Raw genomic sequence first — 26767 nt, forward strand, 5'->3', positions numbered from 1 at the left:
TTACCATTTTTGAGATATAGAAGTTCAACTTGGGATAATGCACTGACTGTATCGCCCCCTTATAAAACAATGTCATGTAGGGTGTGCCTCAACTAACTTCTGATGAAAACCGCTTATACAGGGAAAGTTTTTGTGAATTCTGAATCAGCAGTGTTCATAGATGAGAAAAATCCAAAAACAAAAAAAATCGCTGTAGGGATTTTTAAATAAATCGCGGTCAAAATACACATTTTTAGGTGTTTTTTAGGTTTTTACGATCTTGCTTGAAAACCGCAAGTCCAATCGAAATGGAGCTAAAGAAAATGTTGTAGCTGTCAAAATTCTCTAGAGGATTAACTTTGTCATTTGTTCCCAGCTTGTACCATTTTTGAGATAAGGAAGCTCAGTTTACATTTTTAGTTTTTTTTGTTAGGGTTTCGCGAATTTGCTTGAATACGGTAAGTCGTATCGACATGTGACCGGAGAAAATCTTAAAGCTGTGAAAATTCTCTACAAGACTGGCTTAAGTAACTTATCCTTAGTTGTAACATTTTTTTAAATATATAAGTTTAAGTTGGGAATTTGCAGTCATGACATTGTTTTATAAGGGGGCGATACAGAATTGAATTGAATTTGAATTGTCCCAATTTGAACTCTATATCTCAAAAACGGTAAAACCCACGAGAATATCACAAAGGTCAATCTTGTAGAGAATTTTCATTTCTACAACATTTGTTTGAGTCCCATTTTGATAGGAAATAGCAAAATCGCGAAAACCTAAACAACCCCTAAAAATGTCAACTTAAATCGCGATTTATTTAAAAAGCGCTCCGGCGATTTTTTTTGTTTTTTGATTGTTCTTATCTATAAACATTGTAGTTTCAGAATCCGCAAAAACTTTCGAGGTGTAAGCACCTTCCATTTAAAATTGTTTCAAGAGCACCGTGTGTTATTTTATACCTACCCCCCAAAAATATGTGTCAATTAAAAGCCTTCCAGTTATGTTGTCTTGCAGCCAGTCTTTCATTACCACCGATGCCGCTCAAACTAATCATGTGCGAGTTCATAACATTTTTTCTTCTTGCTTTCCCTTTTGAAGAAGAACCTACAGCTAAATTACAGAATGCCAACAAAACAAAATGCCACACATCAGGGTAGAAGTCATTTTGGTATTATGTCATTATTTAATAATGACAACAACAATGACATAAAAATGGGCGAAATTCATCAACAACAACAAAAAGAACAACAGCAACAACCACAACTACTTTAATGTTCGTCAACCAAAATTAAAAGCAAAGATAAATAAAAGAGTGGTCTACCAAGAGGGAGGGTGGGCAAGAATTTGTTTTATTGTGTGGATGTTTATACAAACAACGAAGAAGAACGACAACTACAATTAAATATTTGTTTTACTTAAAAAAACCACACAGTAACCAGACCAGATCCAGTCAACAAGGAAAAAAATGCCAAACAAGTTGTCAAAAGGAAAGAGAAGGAGGAGGACATACATACATACATTGAACAAGCAGACAGAACCTCCAATATGTATGCCGGTTCGCCAACGGCCAAACACCGACACAGCTGTTTATGTAAAAAAAACCAACAAAAAACAGCGTTTCAATTAATTTTTTAAGGAAGAAAGGGAAGGACTTCAAGAAACAAACAAAGCAACATCACATACGCCATTATTATTTCTTGTCCAAAAGGCATCTTTGCCATCTAAAGGAGAAGCAAGCAGCCAAAACCAAATGATATCAATAAAAAGCCAAAAGCTACACCAAAAGCCATATTCACCAATAACAAAACGTTTAAAACTTTAACGTGTCAGAAATAAAATACCCTAAAAGTATGAATATGACCTAAAATTCAAAATGTTCATGTAAAAGCAAACGTTAATTGATAGGAATTAAGTTATTCCTTATACATCGAGGAAAAAAATAAAATTTTGTAAAGCCAACAACCAACTGCAATTCATAATTTTACTTGAATTTACAATGTAAACATGGTTTAAAATTTGGGGTATGTTCATGATGTATTTGCAATAAAGTATGTTTACCTTTCATATTTACATAATAATTACTTAAAACATACAAACATACATACATGGGAAAATACAGCTTGAACCAAAATTTACGAGTCTCTTTAGGAAACCAATTATAAAGCTTTAAGTTGTATTTTTGCCCCAAAAAATTGTCATTTTGATCCCGTGATCAGGGAATTTTATGTGAAACTCTCTACACAGTCTACCAACAATAGTAAAGCACTGTGGAATAGTTCCAGCGAAGGATGTTCGATGCGAAAGATGTTATTCAGCATGGACACAATTGATTAGGTATGCCACCTTTTTAGCATATTCACTAATTCTTTTTACAAGAGGGAGATCACGCTCTTGATCCAAATCATTTTCAGATCCTATGTATGACATCTTGACTAACACAAGTTAATTTTCTTGAAGTTTTATTTAGCAAATGCTAAAGAAGAGAAGAGGATTAACGAATTATATTTATCATTCATAGAATTCATTCAAATTCTGAAGAAAATGTCGGATCTTTCGCGACTTCATTGGAGCCAATGCAAAAGATCCAGTGAAACCGTGGCATCGCGTGGAACCAATTCCTTAAATTTTTGCTGGGTTTATTTAATCTGTAATTTTCCAGAAAAATGTTTAATGCCAAAAAATGTTGTTCAACCTTGGGTACATGCCAACCGGAATCCAAAGAATTTATATTAACTTCACACAAAATTGGAAATAACCTCCTGGCAAATATGAATATGAACGTAAAACATTTGGGAACGATATTAAACAAATAGCCCATTGCAATACGAGTATAATGCTTGGTTTACATTTACGAAATCCACTCGATTTCAACTGTCAGTTCCATAGCTCAAACGTCAAATGAAATCTCATCTGGATTTCATTTGACGTTTAACCTATGGATTTGACAGTTGAAATCGAGTGGATTTCGTTAATGTAAACCAAGCATAATATAAACAAGTTAAAACCCTTAAATTCGATCAGACCGAACTTTTTATACCCTCCACCATGAAATATTTTAAACTAATATGAAATAATTAGTCTTCATTCTGTTACGAAAGTATCGATCCCCACAAGTTTTTGGCCACTGGGACCCCAAATACAGTATTTCCCGGATATAAGCACTGAAATCCCGTTTATAAGCACAATCAGTGCTTATATACAAATCCATCTTATAAGCACTTTCGATGAAATCGGACAATTTTTCAAGATGAGGTTTTTGATTTCCTTTATTATTTGCTGTGGTGATTCTGCTCATGTGGAACAATTATTATGCTGCTCATTAGCAAAACATTTTAGTATATTTTCAGATTTTTTTGACTAACAATTCCAGAGATGTCGCGTCTTGAAAAAGTCAAATTCAGTAAAAACTACATGCAAAGAAATACTCATAAATTCGTTAATATTAGTCAAATTTGAAAAAATCTTTTTTGTACGTTTTGTTGTTTTATCAGCTATTAAATAAAAAATAGCAAAAAAATTTGCACAATGGGCTTGGATGCTAGTTTCACGATTTAATATTTAAAATCAAGTTTTAAAGATGTTCGAAACCTTCGATTTTCTTTAAATTTTTTTGTATTAAACTACGTTCAATTACAAAAATTTTAAGTCCTATGTGGTAATGGGGTTCGGACGACTACTATTTTTTTCTGAATTTTTTAAAATTTGACAATTCAATTTTTTCTTTATACCTATGTCCTTATACCTATCTGTTCCCCCACCAAATCTTACCATTTTAGAATTCGAACTCGATTTAGTACTTCTCGTGTATTTATGGAACGTATTTCTTCAACAACCTCCATATAAATACCAACACTCATCCTGACACCAGATAAAAATTGAGTGCGATATAGTACTTTTCGTATACCTATGGTACGTATTTCCACAACCACATCCATATCTACAAAGAGGGAAAAAAGCGCCTCTCCAACATATGTCCCAAACATAACATGTGTTTGGGTCCTGCAAACAAAAATATATTTTTGGGTGCAAACTAATTATATGGCTGGGTGCAAACAAATTATATGTTTGGGTGCAAACAAATACAAATACAAACCCAAAAGCTACAACAAAACAAACACATGCACCAGTGGGTGCTTTCTGAGAGCCAGGGAGCGTAAATTTCAATGTGAAACACATCGAAATGTATGCTCACTTGCTCTCAGTAAGCGCTCACTGGCTATCTCAAACATATACACACATTTATAAATGGTGGTGGTTTATTGAAAGGCATAAACAGACACATAAGTACATAAAAAATTCCAAAGAAATACATAAAATGCTTTAACAAAAGAAAAACTGAATTAAATAATTTATAAAAAGTCGCCCTTTTAAAAAGAAAAAAATATATTGAAGCATTGTTGAAAGCTTCACTACGTACACTTATATTTCGAATATCCAAAAAACCTAGATGTACTATCCTACACTCTGTCAGTGATCCTCATTCCAAATTTCAGAACTCTATCTCTACCGGTTCGCCAAATACAAAGGGTACCATATTTAGTACTTTTTGTACCGTTTTAGTTCGAACTTCCAAAAACTCAGCCTTAACTGACACCTACGGACCAAGAGGTAATCTCACACCCAAAATTGTAAGATTCTAGCTGTAGCCTGTGCGTTGATTATCAGTCAGTCGGTCGGTGAGTCATCATTACTCAACTCTTTTATAAGTATAGATAAATTTTAAATGTGGACCAATATTCACATTTTTAGTCGGAGAAGTCTTTTGACAACGTACAACCCCAAAAACATAATTTAAGCTAAATCGGACAGCTAAATGTTTGAAAATACCTGAAATCGGTCGGTAACGTTATTAGTGGCTATAGCAAAACCTGAGCCTATGTCCACAATTTTGGATAGATAGGTTGTTTAACCACTAGGAACCCTAAATTCAAATTATAGCTAATACGTTCAAAGGTCATACAAATTTCATGTTCATACCGCTCATTTACTCAAAGAGTGACACATCTCGAAAAATCAAGTTTCGAGAAAAAAAACGTTTTAAGTTGGAGATTAAAATTTGACTTTCCAATTTAAAAAGATTATTACACTAAAACTAAAATAACTTCTTGGATCATATTTTGCAACCAGATAGCCAGATATCAGTGCTAAATTTGTGTGCATGATCAAGCATGATTTGAAGTGTTTTAGAGCTTCATAAACTTAAAAAACTTTTATGTTGAATTATGCGAAACTCGTAGTAAATGAGCTGTAATTCGTCGAGTTTTAGAGATATCAGCATGAAAATTTGGGGGCCAAAGGCGAATTTTCAGTGGCTAAACAATGAATCCTACAAAATTTTGTGAAAATGAAGGGATCAGTTTAGTGGTTTTTGGAAAACGATTTCTGTATCATTAGGTCTAAATACTTCAAATATTTATTTTTATTAACACTTCTTATTCGCACTGCCATTGTGTTTTCTGATTGTTTAACTAAATGAGATCTCAAAAATTCCACTAATTACACTTAATAAAATAACTAAGACATCACACAAGCCATCATCATCAAATCTAAATCAAGATAAAGCACGTTTATGTCCAGGCGGTCAAGAGCACAAAGGTGAATATACACACCTTTACAAAAAAGGGCTAAGTCATGGATGGCTTAAGTTAAAACCATAACCCAAAAACGAAACAACTACGAAAAAACTCAATTAGTAATGGCCTCTCAGAGTTCTCTCAGTGAAACATTCAATTTGTTTTGTTCTATTAAGGTGGCTAAATTGACATATAGATTTTTTAACAACAAATAAATGTACTCACGCACTTAAGTGCAAAAACACACACACAAACAAACAACAAAAGGCTACCTCTTAGTCCAACAAGATCCTCATTAACCATAAATTATATTTACCCTCCAGTCGACCAAGGAACTCTAACGCAAAAGTTAATTCCTGCTCGCCCATTTACAATGGTCATAATGAAAAGTGTGGCACAAGTTTTGTCATTGTTGTGCTAAAAAAACGCACTCATACCTCACACTTACATACTGCTGCGGGTGTTTTCCAGCAGTTGTCCATGATTATGATTAGTTATGCTGATGATGACATTATTTCCATTTCCATTTTGGTGTCTTCCAAAAACACAACGTGGATAACGTATGACACAAACAAAGATCTATTGTTTCTCCCACCATTCATCCTTCTTTGTTCATGTCGTCCTCTATTGTTTGCCTTAGACATTGCGTGTTGCTATTGTCCTGCGCAGTGGTGTGAAGAATTTGTTAAGCAGATGACATTTAAATTATGACCATTAGTTATGGCCGACTCATCAAAGCCTGCTAGCAGCACAGTTAGAGAGTAATACCGACTCGTAAAGCGACATTATGCGAGAATAATAGGTAATTAAATGCAACAGAAGTTCAAATAAAATAAAAGTTTCCACTAAAATCATGTTTTACTGTCATCTGCGTTCGGAACGAGGCGAACATTAAGTGCATGCTGTAAGTACATTTTATAGGTAGTACATAGAAATATTTAACCAGTAATACACTCAGTATTCACTACATATCGAACGGATTCGCCGATTCTGTCCAAGATTTGGCCTTCGTAATTTGATTTGGTCCATACTTTACACATCCTAATATATATACCAGATATAGATAAGGTTCGGATATGGACTATATTTGGCCACTCCTTCAGATACCTCCCACACACAATTTCAGATAAGTTCACTTTAAGACCTGCGCTCAAATCACTTGATTTTTGTTGACGCAACTTTCATTCCCTGTCTCAATTACAACGGTAAAAGTTGTTTCTGGGACAAGTCCATAGTTCTTGAGAAAACAGCCCAAAAGGTGAAAAAAATCCCTATGGCACCCTGTGATATCCGTCATTACTATTAAAATCGCAAAAATGAGAAGTTGGGTTTTATTAACGACTATTGCGATATCTTCATTGTTTGACCACCTACGACTACCTAACGTTACATCGTTGTAAAGGTGATATTTTCTACTTTCATTGCCAGGTTTTGCTTTTTGTAGACCCCTAATAGACGCTGAGATATTTGCTTTGGAATAAAATGTTGACTTTTTCTCCAAATAAAGTTTTTCTTCATTCCGACCCCTAAATATTATCCGACCATCATCAAAATCAATAGGCTTCTTCCTCTGTGGGACCCTCATTAACCCCCTAAATTTCGTGACGATCCGATCAAAATTGCGCCCAGTAGCGTGATTTCCAAAAAAAAAAGGAAAAAATGGGATGTATTATCGAATATTGCGATATATCCGTTGTATGCATCATTGTAAAGATGGGATCTTCTACTTTCATAGTAAGGCTTTGCTTTTGGAAAGTATCCAACCAAAGCTGTGATATTCATTATAACTAAAATCGAAAAAATGAAAATTTGGGTTTAATTTGCGACTATTGTGATATCTTCGTTGTTTGATCACCCACAAGAACCTACATTACATCGTTAGAAAGGAGATATTTTCTACTTTCATTGTCAGGTTTTGCTTTTTGTATACTCCATATAGAAGCTGAGATATTCGCTTTGGAAAAAAACGTTGTCTTTTTATCCAAATAAGTTTTTTGCCCATTCCGACCCCTAAATATTATTCGACCCTCACCAAAATCAATAGGCTTCTTCCTCTTTGAGATCCCCATTAACTCTCCAAATTTCGTGACGATCCGATCAAAATTGCGGCCTGTAGCGTGATTTCCAAAAAAATGGAAAAATGGGATGAATTACCGACTATTGTGATATCTCCGCTATTTGGTCACCTACGCCGACCTAGTTTGCATCATTGTAAAGGTGGAATCATCTACTTTCATAGTCAGGCTTTGCTTTTAGAAAGTCCCCAGCCAAAGCTGTGATATTCGTCATTATAACTTAAATCGCAAGCATGAAAATTTGGGGTTTATTTGCGACTATTGTTTTATCTTCGTTATTTGATCACCTACAAGAACCACTTTCATTGTCAGGTTTTGCTTTTGGTATACCCCATATAGAAGGTGAGATATTCGCTTTGGAAAAAAACGTTGTCTTTTTATCCACATAAGTTTTTTGCCCATTTCGACCCCTAAATATTATCCGACCATCACCAAAATCAATAGGCTTCTTCCCCTCCGGGACCCCCATCAACACCCAAAATTTCGTGACGATCCGATCAAAATTGCGACCTGTAGCGTGATTACAAGGTTTAGATGGACAGACGGATAGACGGACGGACACACATAGCCAGATCGACTCAGCTCGTCGAGACATTCATTTTGATATATATAAGTATGGGTCTACGACCATTATTTCGATGCGTTACAAACATTTTGGCCAAAACCAACTTATAATACCCTCCCCACATAGTTGTGTAGGGTATAAAAAGGCCACTAAAATGGTATGCACCACCACCAACCAATTTGGATCTTCTAATATTTTGTCCAAATTTAGTTAACTTCTAAAATGGCCCATATCGATCCTCTCCTTAGGGTTCCTCCCCCACAAAAGTTCAACATTTGTTTCTATGTGCAGTTTAGGGTCTGTTCGAAGATCCTGAAAATGTATACCGAAATGACTGACTGAAATGACTAGTCGGCGCGATATCTATCGGAAATATATGACTCTCAAAATAATGTTAAGTTCCATAATGGACTACGTCGGTCCATTCCTTTAAGTACCTCCTGCGCAATACTTTTGAACTTTAATCCTAATCCACATTTTTGTCGGTTCATACGCCCAAAATTTTGAAAACCCCTAAATACATAAGTATTTTTGGGTGTAACGTGTTTCAAACAAAACAGGCTGAGGGGGTATATCTCTGTCGGCAAAGCCGATTGATACTTTTTTACCTGTTTTATCCCAATCACACATAACCTCACAATACCTGATAATTCCACACAGTTTTGTTTTTGTACGATTTTAATGGTGAGACATGAATAAAATCTATTTAGCTAATCGCCAAGCGTCAATTGGATAATTAAACCATTTCCGTTTGCGTCTATGATGGGGTTTTTCTGCCATGGTATGTGGAATTCTCCGTCAAATGTTTCAAATTAAATTTTTATGTCAAGTTATTAATTTTGGTTGAGTATTTTTTTTCTACTAAATCGACTTACTTTCATTGGAAATACCAAAACCCCAATAAAATGAACTTTTAACATGCCAAAAACAAATATTTCAAACACTTCCCCAAAAACTCTCTAACGAATTTGTTTCTTTTTTTTGTTCTCTCAATCTGATGCCCAATCGTTGTTAATCGGCAAAGATCAACTGATACAAATTATAATGAAAAACCATAAAGTGTTTTGGCATTCCGACATTTGGTGTTTTATGCCTCCACCTTGTAGCTGGGAAGAGAGTGAGGCAGGGCAGGCTACTGTGTGTTTGTTGCGTTTCTATTTAATTCCTTGATTTGATTTGATTTCATCAAACGTCCAGCCAACAAATCTATAAATTACTTCTACAAGTTAAACGCTTATTTAACCCCCACATGAAATTGAAAACTGACATGTGAATGAGCGAATGAATGGACGGACGTCTCCATTGCATGAATCGAATGTGTGTGTATCCGATGTAATCAATTGTCTCTAATTGCTTTTATTCCATTTCATTTCTGCTTAGAGTATGGGTTAAGAGTGGTTCGCGTAGCTAACGCTACTTTTGCTGGCCATTTCTCGGGAAATATAACACATGCGTGTGAATGGAAAGTAAAAGAATTTTCTTTCTGTGTTTCTTCGCGCCTTGATTAGGCCAATGACTTTTAATTTGATCTATTCAATATTAATTTCTTTAAGAAGATTCTACTAATTTCAACATGCAATGAAATCATAAAATATATGATGGTGACCAAAAGAAACGATTATTGGAAAAGTTTCCATTGACTTTTTTTTCGCTAATCTACATCATATTATATTTAAAAATAAAAATATATATTAAATAATCACGAATGAATTCCGAAGTCTTTGCGATTTTGTCGAAAAGTGTATATTTATTTTACTATTTCCTTACCCAGAATACATGTATCGTAGTTTGGGATTATCTCTTGTCATTTCGTACCCTTGTCCATAATCACAGCTAGGACTAATGTTTCTTCGGCCCAAAAAAACCGACATTTCCGTGCATCCTTCAAACATGCATTTGGAAAAAAATCAAATCTCCCATATTTCTTTTAAACCTGAAGTACCAAATGTCATTGTTTGTTGCCGTTTTTATATCCTCAGCATTTATGCTAACGAGGGTATATGTATACACTTTCATACGGGCAAAATGTGCCTCATAGCAACAACGGTTTTAGACCCAAAGTTTGTTTGAACGTAATCCGTTTCAGACAATTTGGAGTCGATTTAGCCAAGTTCGTCCTCTGTCCGCCGGATGAACGGATTTAGTCCAAAATTTTACCTTGGTAATATTTCGTCCAAACCTAGTTTAAGTTCAAAGGTGAACCATATCGGTCAAATAGTCGGAAAAATTGTGCATTATAACATGGTTTCTATCGGTCAACTCCTTCGGGTAACTCCCATATAACATTTCTGAGAAGTTCAGTGTAGGAGCTGCTCTCGAATCTCTTTAATTTTTGTTGCAACAGCTTTTATTCGTTGCCCCTCATTACGACCGTACAATTTTTTTAGGGGCAAGTCCATAATTCCTGCGGAAATGGCGCAATGAAAACCCTATGGCACCAGGTGTAGTGACTGGACCGCACGATAACTCTCAAACGAATCAATCGATTTGGTCCAAAAGTTGACCTTCGTAATATTTTATACAGTCCTAGTTTAAGTTCGAAGATTAACCAAAAAGGGCCAATCCTTCAGGTACCTCACCCACAAAATTTTAAAACATTTCCCTAAGTGCTCACTCTCAAAAGCAGTAACCGATTTGATGCAAACAAAAATTCGAATATAGACTATATAGGTCCACCCCTTAGAGTACCTCCAACACAAAATTTCGGAATAGTGAAGTTTAAAAATTGCCTTATTTCGACGGTACTTGTTTTTTCATAGAAAATTTCTGAGCAAATGACCCGAAAGGTGGAAAAACCCCTATTGCACCATGTGTAGTGGTTGGAGCGAACGATAACTCTCGAACGGATCAGCCGATTCGTTCCAAAATTTGGTATTCGTAATATGTTGTCCAGTCTTAGTTTAAGTTAGAAGATGAGCCATAACGGGCCACTCCTTCAGATACCTCCCCTACAAAATTTTAAAACATGTCACTGAAATGGAGCGCACGATTACTCTCGAAGGCAGTAACCGATTAATATTTATGCGAATCTTCGTATTTTAGGTACCTCCCATTTAGGGTACCTCCCACACAAGAGTTGAACATTTTTGTTTAAGCGGAAATGTATATCGGTGTTACTCCTTGTGCTCCATATTACAGCGATATTATAAGTTTCGGGGGCAAGTACATACATCCTGACAAAGTCGTCCGAAACCTCTAAGTTACGCGATGACAAACTGAAATGGCTATATATTGAATGAAATTACTCCCAAAATAGGACCCTTATCCAAAATGAACTATGCCGATGCATTCTTTCAGATAGCTCCCATATATATTTTCGCTCGATTTGAGTTAATTGGTACACCAAACACGCAAATTCTGTTAAATGTTGATGCAATTTGGGAAATTTAACGAAATTCGGATTAAAAATGAGGTTTCCAAAATGTGTTTAAATCGGTTCAGATTCTGGTATGTATGCATATATTTTCGCTAAATTTGAGGTATTTGGTGCACCAATCACATTATGTACATATGCCCAATTTTGATGAAATTTGAAATGTGTAACGGGATTTGCTCTAGAAAAAAGATTGGCAAATTATATTGAAATAGGTTCAGATTTGGATATAGCTGCCATATATGTATTTATATTCGCCCGATTTGGTATTTGGTGCACCAAACACGCAAATTGTTGCCGAATTTAGGTGGAAATACATTTTCCAAATTAAATTGAAATCGGTTAAGATTTGGATATAACTTCCATATACATATATGTATGTTCGTCCGTCATGTATTTGATACACCAAACTCCCAAATTCTGTCCATTTTGTACGAAATTAGGAATCTATCGCCGAATTCGCATTAGAAATAAGTTTGCCAAACTATATTGAAATCGGTTCAGATTTGGATATAGCTCCTATTTATATGTTCGGCCGATTTCAGATATTTGGAGCAAAAACACCCAAATACTGTCTAATTTTGCTTGCAATAATTATAATAAAATCAGTTAAAAATTTTTTATATTGCCCCCATGTATATTTTCGCCCGATTTTATGTATTTGATGCACCAAACATCCAAATTCTGTCCAATTTTGATGAAATTAAGAAAACGTCACCGAATTCGGACTAGAAATAAGTTTGGCAATTTATATTTAAATCGGTTCAGATTTGGATATAGCTCCATATATATTTTCGCCCGATATTAGGTAGTTGGCGCACCAACCTCGCACTGTTTGTCCATTTTTTAATAAAATTTAGAAAATGTGACAGAATTTGGTCTACAAAAATTTGACCAAATTATGTAGAAATCGTAGTGGTGTATGGATTCACGTAGTCGGGGCCGTCAGACGTTGATCCCTTCCTTACTGTTTCTTTTTGTTTGCATCAAACGCCATTGCCAATATTCTAAAGACCAAAAAATATAATTACCAAATCTCGTACAAACTCAATTAATTATTTTTGTCATATTGTTAATTAAATTGTATCTTCTTAATATGATTTAAATCACATGATTTGAAATTGATTTAGTTTCACGTGAAATCAACTCACAAACAATAATTTAACGAGTTTCTCTAAAAACAAAAAAAAACAACATCATAAACAAAATACGTCACAAAATTTCTGGCGTCAGTAAGTTTTGGTGTCTTAGATCCATCAACCAAATGATGAATATTTAATTTTGATTAAACAAAAATATTCCATAAAAATTTTATTAGAAACTAACAGTTCGCCAGCCTCTTTGGCACGATTTAATTGCCATGATCCGTGGGCTGATCACAAGAAAACGAGCGTTAACATCAAAAGAAGAAGAGGAAGAATGCCAACAAGAAATTCATGCTAAAAATCACACCTCAACTTTAATTAATTACAACACATTTATGACAGGTTGCCACGATTTGAATACAAGTCAATCATTTCGTAAACAAGTCGTTTGTGTAAAATTTAATACGAAATGATCGATTTGCTTATTTCAAAGCTACATACATATAACATGATTACGAAATATGTATGTATGTATTATAATATAAAGTCCACTCCATTAAAATAAGGCGAAATTTTAACAATGTTATTGAGACTTTTCCAATATAGTTTCTCTGCAGAAATAATTAACCATACCATAATCATTATTATAGGCCTAATTTACTTAATACCTTACAAACATAAAACATAAATGGGATAAAATCATTAAATAACAAAAAATCAACATTATGATATATTTAAGCCACAATATAATGAAAATCAAGTTAATCATACAATAATTTTATGTAAACGCAAACATTTTTACAATATTGGTTGTTTGTCTAAGAAATCAAAGTTCAATTTTAATTTATACCCTAGACAGACGGCAGCGTTAATTTGCATTTGTGCATTATCCACATTCTTAATTCACAAAATCGAACTGAATTTAAACTGCATTTACTAATTTTTATATGGCAATACTGTAGCAACATTCTATGGATTTGCACTGAGTAACAAGGAATGGATATTGCAGTGCAAAATGATAAAGCAGTGCAACCAAAAATTTGCAGTGCAAAAAACAACAAAATACATGTTAACCAACAATCAGCTGATTCATAAATGCAGAAACTGCCGTCTGTCAGGGTAAAATTAAATGCACATCATAATGCAAATTAACTTTGCCGTCTGTCTAGGACAGCGTCAGGCACCATACTTTTCTATTGCATACTTTCCGGGTGTCATTGTGTGAGTGCGTGCTTTTTCAATGGGTTGAATTGTGTGTGTGGAGAGAGCAACGTTAAATGAGCGCACGTGGCTGCTCTCTCACCTGACGCTGGTCTAGGATATTACAGAATTCTCTATTAAATGTTAACATGTATTTATTTTTGTTCATATTCCAATGCTTCTAATATACCAAATTTTCTTTTATTTTCAGATCCCGCCACCCTAAGCATATTTGCCACTCGCCCAAACCCTAAAAAGAAACGTAAAAGTCGTACAGCATTTACAAATCATCAAATATTTGAATTGGAAAAACGGTTTCTCTATCAGAAATATTTATCACCAGCCGATCGTGATGAAATTGCTGCCGGTTTGGGTCTCTCAAATGCTCAGGTTAGTCCAAAAAGTTGATTATCAAATTTCTCAAAATGCAAACAATCGCTAATGTGTACAATTTCTCGCGCTCTCTTCTCTTTTTTTTGCCTTTGATGTGGATGCGAATTTTGCTGCCATTGCAGGTTATTACATGGTTCCAAAATAGACGTGCCAAACTGAAGCGGGACATGGAGGAACTCAAAAAGGATGTTGAAAGTGTGAAACAATTGTCAGCTCATAAAAGTTTTTTAGAAAATGTTAATGATTTAAGTATTTTAAAGACCCGACCAGTCAGCCGACATCACCAGCCGCATCCCCACTCTCACCAGCATACGGAAGTCAGGCATACAGCAGCAGCGCTTACACATGGCAACCTTGGTACATCAACAGGAACAACAGCAGCAACTGCACCAGCGACGACAGGACCTATCATCAATGTGCAACATCAGCCCAATACAATGCCAGCAGTACTCCTTCACCCACACCTCCAACCAAATGCTATCGCAGCCAGGAACACGTGCAATGAAACAGGAGAACCTCAACCCACAACCACAGCAACAATTAACGGTCCAAATGAAGATGACAGACATGCCGATTCAAGACAGCCACAATCATCACAACATCAACCACCAACATCACGCAGCATCAGTCAAATCAACAACAGTCGAGGCTAAAAAGGATATCAAATTATTGAAATTGTGTACCCTATTACATTACCGGCATCAGGAGAAGCACAAGAATCCTGGTATATAAATGATTTATTTACATATTTGCCAAAAAAGTATTCGATTTTAAATTAGCTTAATTTGTAATTGAAGTTGCTATACATATGAATAAACGTATGTTTGTATACAAGCAAATTATTATTAATGGAAGTCATAATATGAACATTAAATGATCATTAGAAACATATGGGTCATTCCGTGTGCACTGAATGGAAAATAATTATTTTTGGACCAATTTTGTGTTTGCAAAAAACAACTGTTTAAATTTAGACAGTAATGTTGGCGACATTTCCTGAGTATTTCAGCCATGTAAAACTTCTCTACAAGTGGTGTGTTAAGATACGCCGTTCGGACGCGGCAATTAACTGTAGGTCCATATCATTGTGATAATACGAATCGGGGTGCACTCATTGATATGAGAGAAGTCTCCCTTGTCCCGTATGGGAAGTTTGTGAAACAATTATTATATTATGGTGATGCCACGTAAAAAAATTGTACCGCCTTAACTAGGGTCGCATACACAACATTTTATCAAAAATTTAAAAACGATCCTAGAAGAGTCCTTAAACTGCACTCTTTCAAAACTTTGTTTGGGAGGTACCTGAAAGAGTGGTGCGATGTAGTCAATATGCGGACATAATCCGAGTCTGTAAGAAGTATTATGATGTACAACGTTTGGACCAAATCGGTTTCTCCCTTCGAGGGTTATCTTACGTACTACCCAGTTTAGTTGGTGCATGCCGACATTTTGGAGTTTTGAGCCACAAGGACCCCAAGAAAAACTTCTTCCAAATAATTTCATATAGATTCGAGACGAGTGCTCGAACTGCACTTTTCATAAATTTTTTTTGGACGGGATCGATATAGTCCATATTCCAACCTGATATATGACTGGATGAAATAATACAATGTGCAAAGTTTGGACCAATCAGAAACTCCCTGCGAAAATTATATTGCGGATTTGTCATTTTAGTTGCTGTCGTCAGGGTTTCTTGGAGCTTTTAGCCATTATCTCTCAGACCATACAAATATGTATATGTTCCCTTGAAGAACGCAATTATACCTATGTTTTATACAATATACTTTTTGTTAGACGCGTATTATTCAAAATTAGCCCATTTAAGCGACATTTGTAATCAAAGGCCAACTGGAACGAATCCAACGAAAACTTTTCGATTTTTTTTAATTTTTGTGGAATGGTCGGAAAGGTTAAGGTTAGCTCATATGTTTTTAACAATGTAAATATACCCCTAAACGCATTGTTTCTTTTACCTTAAGCTTAACCTTGACTCCTCAATAATCCTTAATTGTTTTTTGTCTTAGATACGCATATGCCAATACATTTTAATATTCATTTATGTGAAAATGTGTTGTGTATGTATTTTGATATGTCTGATGAATGTGAATAAGGTTCCTAATAATGAATTAAATATTGAATTTCTGTATTATAATTAAATTATCAAAACATTACATACATATAACAAAAGACGTAATGTGTGATGTTTCATTAATTTTAATTTTAGATAATGGCATTCATTTAATTACAATAATTTACAATTGTTTTTTTCTTTAAAAGATAAAATTAATATTATATATAAATTATACAGAATGAATACTTTAAATAAATAATATGTATGTATGTATTCAATTTAGTGTGTTTGTGTTTCATTTATGTTAAGACATACAATTAATAAGTCGATTCCGTATTGCGACGCGAGTCATGTCGCGTCGTCTATCGTCTCTGTGACAAAATTTAAAAAAATGTACTACGTAAAGCGATAGAAAAAAATCGTCGATAAAAAGTTATCGGTGATGTTGCGGAGCGTTTTTTGTTTTGATTTGACTAAATTAAAAAAAAAAATCAGAACAAGTTGTGCACAAAAGTTATAGTTTTCTAAAATGATAAGCTCAGTGGAACTATTTTTTGATGATAGTGAAGAAGATATAGTTAACGTAGCATTTATAAGACGACACTTAAGAGATAAATCTAATCCTTTAGAATTGCCATCAGTATTGTGAGTTTGCTTGGTTTCCAGCATTCATCAAAATAATTGTTAATTTTTTTAGGTTTAAAGCCTATTTTCGACTTCCAAAAGACGCTGTTATTTATATAGTTACACTGTGTGACAACAAAAAAAATGACAAGGAAAATCGAGTAGATTACGAAAGTAGAGCTAAAAATATGAGACACGTGTATCGGCGTTTTTAAAGTTTACGTCGGAAAGTAACCAAAATAGGCGGGGCAAGTTCCGCCCATTTTTAATTTCTTCGAAATATTCGAATTAAGATATCTTGGAATCCTTGCATTTCAGGTATATAGTGTCTTTGGTAACTTTACTCAGGAGGGTGTGGGGAATATTTTTGATAAAAATTTTAACCCTCGTGCGGTTTATCAAAGGGGTCTTTTTTGTCCTTTTTTGAAAATCTTTCAAAAACTCCTTAAAAATGTGATCGTATCAAATCCAAATATTCTACAAAATTGTTCGCCATAAAATTTTACTATAGGTCTCAGAATACACCAAATCTGTAGTTCTTGTCTAATAGCCAGGAATCTCTAAAAATGAAAAACACGTTTTAGGGTTAAAGTCGGACTTCAGTGAGTTATAACATGAAAATATCAGTATCAATTTTGCTGAAAAAACATGAAAACATTTCCCAATTTTTTTGATGAAAAATTGTTCCTTCCTTTTTCGATTTGATACATGGAAGTAATATAAAACTTGGTTATAGGTGAAAAGTGTCAACGGATGAAAAATTTCATTCATCTGGTGTACGCATACAACTATTTAATTGCTCCGCAACATCCTTCCACACCTCATCAAAAGTGGCTTGAGTTTCGCCAAAAATCTGACTCCACGAGCTACGTTTGGGTGGGCTTCCATTTTTTCAAGCAGCATTTCAAATTGCTGTTTTGTACTGAAACGACTACAACGACTACAAAGCAACTGATGTTTTGGAAGTCAACCCAGCAGTGCGTTTGTGGACAAAGACAACTTCTAATATCTCAACCCAGTGCTGATAGATTAAACATGTATGAACATATGGTTGATATTGTTCTGCTATGCTCACAAGACGATAACAACTCCAGTGAAAATCATTAGAAGAAACGGTAAATTACAATAATACAAAATTAAAGCATTATAAAAAGCGGCAAGACTTCCAGAGACAATTTGGTTGGTCATAGGTGGTTAGTCAATAAAAACAAAATAACTCGCCAAAATTGTTTTCAATCTCAAAAGACACCATTGTTTTTTGCTGTTTGAAAGGCGTTCATGAAATGCACAAATTTGAACCTTAGCAATACCTAATGAACACTATTCCTAATAAAGGAGTAATTTTTTACTGTGTAGTATTAATCGTCTGTGATTTGTTGTCGTCCGTGCTGAGTGACGTCATGAACGAAGATCTAAAATCACTGGCCTAGGGTTCCATCCAGGGGAAACTGAGATGTTACACTATAAAAACCAAATATGCAATTCCCAATCTACCACGCAAGTATAGGGGTGACAGGGGCAATGCGGTTGAATATAAGGATGCATATTCTCTTAGTAGATATAAATATCAAAGTAAATGCGGCTTGTAATGCTGAAAGGCTATGTGCTCTAGGAATGTGGGGAATTATAGCATACGGACATGCATGAGTGTTTTACAAACTATCGTAATATCTCTACGTGACATATATCAGGTTCGAATATAGACTATATAGGTCTATTCCTTCGAGTACTTCCCACAGAGTGCAGTTTAAGGTCTGCTCTAAAATCGTTCTACTATTTTTTGCATTCGCTGCCTATATTACGACAGTAGACCTTTTTTCAAGTAAAAGTCCATACTTCCTGAGAAAATAGTCCAAAAAGTTTAAAATACGCATGTGGCTGGATCGCACGAAACGAATTAGTACAATGTTTCCCTTTGATTTTTGTTGTGACAACTTGTATTCGCTTTCGCCATTACGACGGTACATGTTTTTTTCACGGGCAAGTCCCTACTTCTTGAGATAATGACCCAAAAGCTCCAAAAAAGCCTGTCGGCACCAACTAAACTGGGCGGTACATAAGATAACAGTATGCAACACTGAAATCGCAAACAACTTCTAGTACCTTATGCATATTTTGAAAGCACGTATTTCAAACACAGTTCACAGCAACATTTTATTCTTGCATTATGGATTTCACCACAATATTGACATATTTAATAAATCGTCGTTGAAAAATATACTGAAAACAACGTGATAGAGATATTTTACAACTATGAAGAGTTGTGTATTACATTCCAATATTTTTCCAAAAGAAACCGTTAAGAAAAAATTAACGGTTTTGGCGATATGGTGCGAAATGTATACAAACTATGGAAATTTCCGATATTTTTTAAAATTTGGGGCAATAAATATTATTTTTCGAGTTCATTATTTCTACAAATATTTTATTCTTGCTCTTATCAACAAATCTGCTTCAGAGGTGAGATGAAGATCCACATAGGTTTCAGAGATATAGCCCAGAATTGCTTTAAAAAGTCAAAATTTAACCATGTTTAGATGGGACCATAAAATCCAAGCTCAGATCCAGCTAGGGTTTTTGTTGTTTGGGTCTTTACTTTCAAAAAATCCTCAGCTCAAATTGTTTGCACAAAATGCTGCACAGTGTAACCCAAACGTTGTACATCATCTTATATAGACGTCGGAAGTATTGTGTGTTACTTCTTTCCTTTAGGTCCGAGGCTGAGGTTATATCTCTGCCGGTCTGATACTTTTTTATTGTTTTGTCACCAATTGACAAGGTATCACTGTGGTATAAATTTGACTGCACATTGCACTATGGGCCCAATGGCAAGTTTCTGAGGCAAAAAGTCTATTTACCAAGTCATATATTTGAATAAAGTAGTAACTGGATTAGATTCTTGACACTTTGGAAGAAACACATTTCAAAAATATTACATGTAACATTGTAAAGTTTTATAATATTCAATCAAAAGGAGAACAAAATTGTTTCGTTCGACAATTAAACACCGTTAACATAACATAATTAACGCTTTTTTAGAATGGAAAATATGTGGAAAGGTATGCTTAGTAAAATTGTGATTAAGAATTAAAAAATGTTACACGCGATAAAGAATTACACTATGCAACACTGAAAATGCAAACAACTTTTAGTATGCATTTTTTGAAATTATATATTTAGACTACAAAAACCCTAGTAGGTTTTGTCCTGTCAGATCCAATTCGGATTTTATGGCCTAATCTAAACAGGGCTAAATATACACTTTTTTGCATTTATCAGGCCTTTATCTCAGAAACGAATAGGATTTTGGCCTTGCTGTCTTTAGCAATATTGTAGCCCTAAACTAATTGAACATATCTTTTGAAAAAGAAAAACTGCATCTAGGGCATCAACATCAATAAAATATAGAAAATTTTACATAATTGCTGAAATTCTGGTCAGTATCGGCTAAACTATTGGGAGTTGGACCAAGTAACCTTATGCAAAAATCTTCCAAATAAAATTCTCAATAATTCTTTGGAACATTCTGCACCATATCTTTTACAACACGTATTTCAAACACGGTTCACACCAACAGTTTATTTTCGCATTTCGCATTTCACAACATTATTGAAATTTTTTTACTGAAAACAACGGCATAGATGCATTTTACAACAATAACATGTTCTGAAGAGTTGTGAATTACATTCCAGGGAAAATTTTTCCAAAAGAAAATATTCAGAAAAAATTAACGGTTTTGGAGATACGATGCGAAATGTATAAAAATTGTGGAATTTTTGCATATATTTTGAAATTTGAGGCAATAAATGTAGTTTTTCGAGTTCATAATTTCTCCAAATATTTTATTCTTGTCCTTATCTACAAATTTGCTTCGGAGGTCAGAAGAAGATTCGCATTGGTTTCAGAGATATAGCCCCGAATTTCTCAGTTCGAATTGTTTGCACATGATCACGTTAAAAATGTTGCACAGTGTTATTAGCGTAGACATGTGATGAGTTATTTGTGTATTTTTTATTGTAGTTTATATGTTCTTTGGAGTAGAACTCTCCGTGTAGCGACGTATCCGCGAAACCATATACATATCGCTCATTTACTCAGAGTGACATAACTCAAAAATGCGTTTTCTGAGTTAGTAATTTCTTATTTTTCTACGACTTCTATTTTATCTTGTGTCCAATTTTCATGTTGATATCCCTAAAACTCAACGAGTTACAGCTCATTTACTATGAGTTTGCCATAATTCAACAAAAAAGTTATATGTGTTTATGAAGCACTAACACACATAAATCATGTTCGATCTTGCACAGAAATTCAGCACTGATATCTGGCTAGCTGTTTACGAAATATTGTCCAAGAAGTTATTTTAGTTTTTGTGTAATAATCTTTTTAAATTGGGAAGTAAATTTACAATCGCGGACTTAAAACGCGTTTTTCTCGAAACTGGATTTTTTGAGATGTGTCACTCTTTGAGTAAATGAGCGATATGTGGTAGAAGGTAATAGTGAGTACTACATGTGTAGAAAAATTTATCAACGTATGGCCGCGTAAACTTATAGAAACCTATTAATAGATAGTGTGACACATACAAATTTGGATATTTTTAGGTATTGGGCTGGGCTTGGAGTGTGACTTGTCAATATGACACCAGTCGCCAAATTTGATAGTTATCTTAATCGAGTTATACCAAGCATTGAAATCTTTTATGTTCAAGATCTCTTAATTTAGTAACTGGGACTACTACTAAATACTAACATTTTTCTCTGCAAAGAGGAAAGTGATGAAGTTAAGCCAATGGGGGAAACTCCAGACTTAGACAATCATATGATTGAATCTTCAACTAAAACAAAACAAACAAAAAACAGCGAAGGCTCGCGCAAAACGGAATTTTGTAAATAAAATTCCACCGACATACTCACAGGTAACTGTGTTGATGTTATTTCAACTTAACAGAAATCGATGATTTCTTAGTTGAATCGTGCTGTCAGCTTGCAAATATTTTGTTCTGGTGTTTTTTTGGGAAAGCCGAAAAGTGAGCATCATTCTCATTAACATGAGAATACTCGATGCTTAAAGAGTTCAGGTTTTCACTAAAAAATCATCATTTCAAAAACTGAAAAGCCAATTGATAATTCCTTTCGCCGGGATGAAATCATGATATTGGTAGCGATCAGTAAACATTTTGCAAGCTGTCAGTGCGTTTTTGTAAACATTTTTCTCTGCAAAGAGGAAAGTGATGAAGTTAAGCCAATGGGGGAAACTCCAGACTTAGACAATCAAATTTAAAAATCTTAACCTGTAATTATAAAGTATTCAAAAATAGGACGCGAACGTGGTATTCTACTTCCAAATCATCAATTAACGATGCAGGTCACAATTAACATTGTATTGTATACCAATACGTCTAATCTCTGAGATTTCACGTTTGGCTAAAACCCGTTGTGGGGGAGGTTCCCCGCCTCCTCCATTTTCGGTATAAAAACTACCTTATGATCTATTCTAACACCTAAGGCATATACAGTAAAAGTTTCATCATTCGGGCTAGTCATTTCAGAGGATTTATATTTTGAACATCATGGTAGACCTGAATGATTTTCCATATACATGTAGATATACATATACACCTGAACCGATCAGAATCAAATTTTACGGACGTGTTTCTAAATTTAACAGGATTTGCCATATACAATTTTAAAGCGATTGAATGCAAATTGTGACCTTAGTGCGGCTTAAATATCAAATCGAATAAAATCGGTTGAATCATACGTATATATGAAAGCTATATCTGAACCGATTCCTTCCAAATTTTGCATATGTATTTTTATGCTCATTATAAACATCGGGACTAAATTTGAAATGTCCAGCAGCTTCCAGTGTCATGTTGCCTCAAAAACCTGTCATTGGGCCCATAGTGCATTATAAAAATAAGCTTCCACATTTTATTTTTCAATAATTAGAGTATCGGGACACTAAAAATCCACAAGAAAATATTGTTTATTTAATTTTTTGAATTACACTGTGCAACATTTTTAAGGTGATCTTGTGCAAACAATTTGAACTGAGGATTTTTCGAAAGTACAGACCCAAACGACAAGAAACCCTAGTTGGGTTTTGTTGTGTCACATCCAGCGCGGATTTTATGGCCACATCTAAACATGGTTAAATATTGAGTTTTTAAAGAAATTCGGGGCTATATCTCTGAAACCAATGCGAATCTTCTTCTGGACTCTGAAGCAAATTTGTAGATAAGAACAAGAATAAAATATCTGGAGAAATAATGAACTCGAAAAACTACATTTATTGCCTAAAATTTCAAAATATATGCAAAAATTCCACAATTTTTTTACATTTCGCACCGTATCTCCAAAACCGTTAATTTTTTCTGAATATTTTCTTTTAGAAAAATATTCCCTGGAATGTAATACACAACTCTTCAGAACATGTCATTGTTGTAAAATGTCTCTTTGCCGTTGTTTTCAGCACATTTTTCAACGACGATTTAATAAAAATGTTAATAATGTAGTGAAATCCGAAATGCGAGAATAAACCGCTGAAACAACATGAAGTAAGCATATTAGAGTTTCAGAATGTTCTAAAGAATTGTTAAGAACTTTACTCGGAAGATTTTTGCAAAAGGTTACTTGGTTCAACTCCCAATAGTTTAGGCGATACTGACCAGAATTTCAGCAATTATGTAAAATTTTCCATATTTTATAGATTTTGATGCCCTAGATGGAGTTTTTCTTATGTGTTTTTTTTTCAAAAGATAAGTTCTACTAGTTTAGGGCTACAATATATAGACAGCAAGGCCAAATTCCTATTCGTTTCTGAGATAAAGGCCTGATCAATGCAAAAAAGTGTAAATTTAGCCCGGTTTAGATGAGGCCATAAAATCCGAACTGGATCTGACAGGACAAAACCCTACGAGGGTTTTTATAGCCTAAATATGTACTTTCAAAAAATGCACACTAGAAGTTGGTTGCATTTTTAGTGTTGCATAGTGTTATTTTAAACATTTCATATGTGTTTTTTTCTTCTTATTAGACACCAAAGTATTGGATAGCGTTGCAGTTAAAATTTTCGATATCTGCTGAACCGAAAAAATTGTTTTTGCAAAGTTGAATAAAGTATTTTCTCATGTGGTTTCATAAAAATAATTTATTTTTTAGAGTTTTTCCCATATAATCTGATTCAAGTTTCTAGAATTGACCCTATAAATTGTAAAGAAGTATTAATATTACCCTAAATCGATCTTAGGATTTAAAACAAATGAACTAGGAGTAATTATGTTAACAAACACTTTGTCTGCTGTTCAACTTTTGCTTGGCGGTAAAATTTAGTATTTTAGTTGTTTTTCTGTTTGTAACGCATCGAACTATTCATTTGTGACCCTATAAGGTATATATTCTTGATCAGGATAAAATTCTAAAACGATTTAGCCATATTCGTCCGTCGGTTGTAACCACTCTAGCGTTCGCAATGCAAGTTCGAAGATGGGCTATATAGTACATAGGTCCACGTTTTGGTATAGCCCCCATATAACGGTACCACCCGATTTAATGTATTTTGTGGATTTTATCTAAATTTTTTGACCAAACTAGCTGAAATTTGACATTTGAGGTTCTTAATAGATTAGAAACTTCTCCAATAAAGATTGTCAAGATATGTCCACGTTTTGGTATAGCCCCCATATAACGGTACCTCCCGATTTAAGGTATTTTAAGGATTTTAGCTACATTTTCTTCCCAAATTGGCTACAATTTGGCAATTGGAGTTTCAAGCGGTTAAAAAACATCTACACCAAAAATGGTGAAGATAGGTCCACGTTTTGGTATAAGTCCCTTTCGATTTAAGGTATTTAGAGGCGTTTAGCTAAATTTTTTGACCGAATTAGCTGAAATTTGACATTTGAGGTTCCCCATGACCAAAAAGTTTTTCTACTAAAAATTGCCAAAATAGGTCCATGTTCTGGTATAGCCCCCATATAACGGTACCTCCCGTTTTAAAGTATTTTGAGGTTTTTTTTTGCTTGTTTAAATTGGTTTTATTTGTAATTTTTTTAAATGATAGACAGTTCTAACCTGTATTTTTGAAACTTTTTAATGTAAGATATAATTTCGAAGATGAATTTTACTTTATATAATTGTGTTTTGTTTTTCACATTACGAGTGGTATAGGAATAGATTTTAGGAGACGGTTATGGATTTGATTTGGATTTGGTGTCGTCGAAAATTAGATCTCGAATCGGAGTGTAACCTTAAATGCCTTGACTCAGTTTTCCTTTTTTTTTCATATCTTCGCAAAACACGAACTACACTCAATTATTTCGATATACACGCAATTATTCAGTAAGCGGCCTATGCATTAAACACGGACATACATTTTTAGCAACTGTATACCTATTGTGCTGCTCAAAGCATTTGCAACTCAGATGCTATATCACATTCAATCTATTTTTAGTGATATTTTGAGCTTTGAAATATATTTGTTTTTGTTATTTGATCCTTTACTGATCCTATTTTCAAGACTTAAAAATGATTATTCATTTATGAACACTTATGTTACAAAAATGAGTGAAATATTGGACGAACACATGCTTTAGCCTACTCAAAACATTTGCATGTCCGTGGTACGAATATCTATTAGTTCATTTTTGACGAGTTTTTTGTATTGATTGGTATCAGATTGTCTTTAATCAGAAGAAGGGACAAAAAGCTTTCATGAGATTTTATCTCACCTATGTTTACTTTTGACAGACAAGTATGCCGAAAACAAGACATGTCTAATTTTTTAAGAAAAAATTAAATTGTGTCCAGAAATTTATATCAAAGCTTTTCTAAAATGGAAATTTTTTTAAAGTTTATGGTCCAACGAAGTCCAAAAATAAACATAGGAACAGCACAACCTCTAAAACAGAGCTAGATATAGCGTAAAAAGAACTAAAATGGTCATAAGATGGGAAGGACAACAACATCTGCAGGGATAAATCTATTCAAACACCTCCGATACATACATATGAAACATTATAATACAAAAAATTGCTTAATTAATTAAAAATGGGAAATTTCCTACAATTAGCCAACGAAATCGCCATGTCGCCAAACGTCAAAAATTAAGTCGCCAAACGTGTTGAAAAATAGCCACGTTTGGCGAGAAATCGCCAAATCTAACAGCCCTGGATATAATCAAGATATACAGATATACACTCTAGCGGTGAGCACAGGAACTGCTTACACATTGCGCCATCTTGTGAACAAATAAACTATGCAGTATGGTGTTTGTCTACACTATCTCTCCGCGTGTACTTGTCTCCAATTTTAGCACAGGCATATACCTATTAGTGAATTCAAGTGATGTCTCCATATGTTATTGTGAATAGTTATTAACAATTAATGGTTTTGAAGATAATCACAAGGTGGAGCCCTTTCTATTACGCCAGAACTAAGTGTTGGCATGGAATCGGAGGAATCGGAGAGTGTTTATTTATGTTTATTCGTTTATTCAGTTCAGCTTGAATTTGACAACATTAATTAACGAAAACTAATTATATTTTGGGGTTAAAACAAAATGTTAATGTTAATTAACAAAATCAATTCGAAAGATGCCACGAATAAAGTATTGCTGCATACCAACATGCACAGTATTTTAGTCGATATATTTAAGACTAGATATACGATATATAGTCCACACTAGAGTGATTTTATTTAAAAATTTGCATGAAATGATGCGTAGTAGAGTAAAATCATAAAATTGTTGTAGTGGGGAATTCGATTTAATGAAATTCACGCTAGAGTAGACCGAGACTTAACTAACGATTGTGATCCGGAT

General features: G+C 34.2%; 1 protein-coding gene across 3 annotated transcripts in view; it reads left to right on the forward strand.

Moving 5' to 3' along the window:
- The window catches only part of lbl (ladybird late), a 152096-nt gene extending 137013 nt beyond the window's left edge, over positions 1 to 15083 (forward strand). The window contains exons 2-4 of one of the 3 annotated variants that reach the window (XM_073962845.1): positions 14063 to 14241; positions 14367 to 14439; positions 14505 to 15083. In XM_073962845.1, coding sequence (XP_073818946.1) covers positions 14063 to 14241; positions 14367 to 14439; positions 14505 to 14749 — 497 coding nt within the window. In that variant the 3' untranslated portion in view covers positions 14750 to 15083. Of the gene's footprint in view, positions 1 to 14062; positions 14242 to 14366 lie in introns of all 3 variants that reach the window. The other 2 variants (XM_073962843.1, XM_073962844.1) reach the window with 2 other exon arrangements.
- Positions 15084 to 26767: the final 11684 nt, after the last annotated feature.

The sequence above is a fragment of the Musca autumnalis genome, unplaced genomic scaffold (assembly GCF_047663935.1).
Source record: "Musca autumnalis isolate F117 unplaced genomic scaffold, ASM4766393v1 scaffold_1, whole genome shotgun sequence".
Classification (NCBI taxonomy): domain Eukaryota; kingdom Metazoa; phylum Arthropoda; class Insecta; order Diptera; family Muscidae; genus Musca; species Musca autumnalis.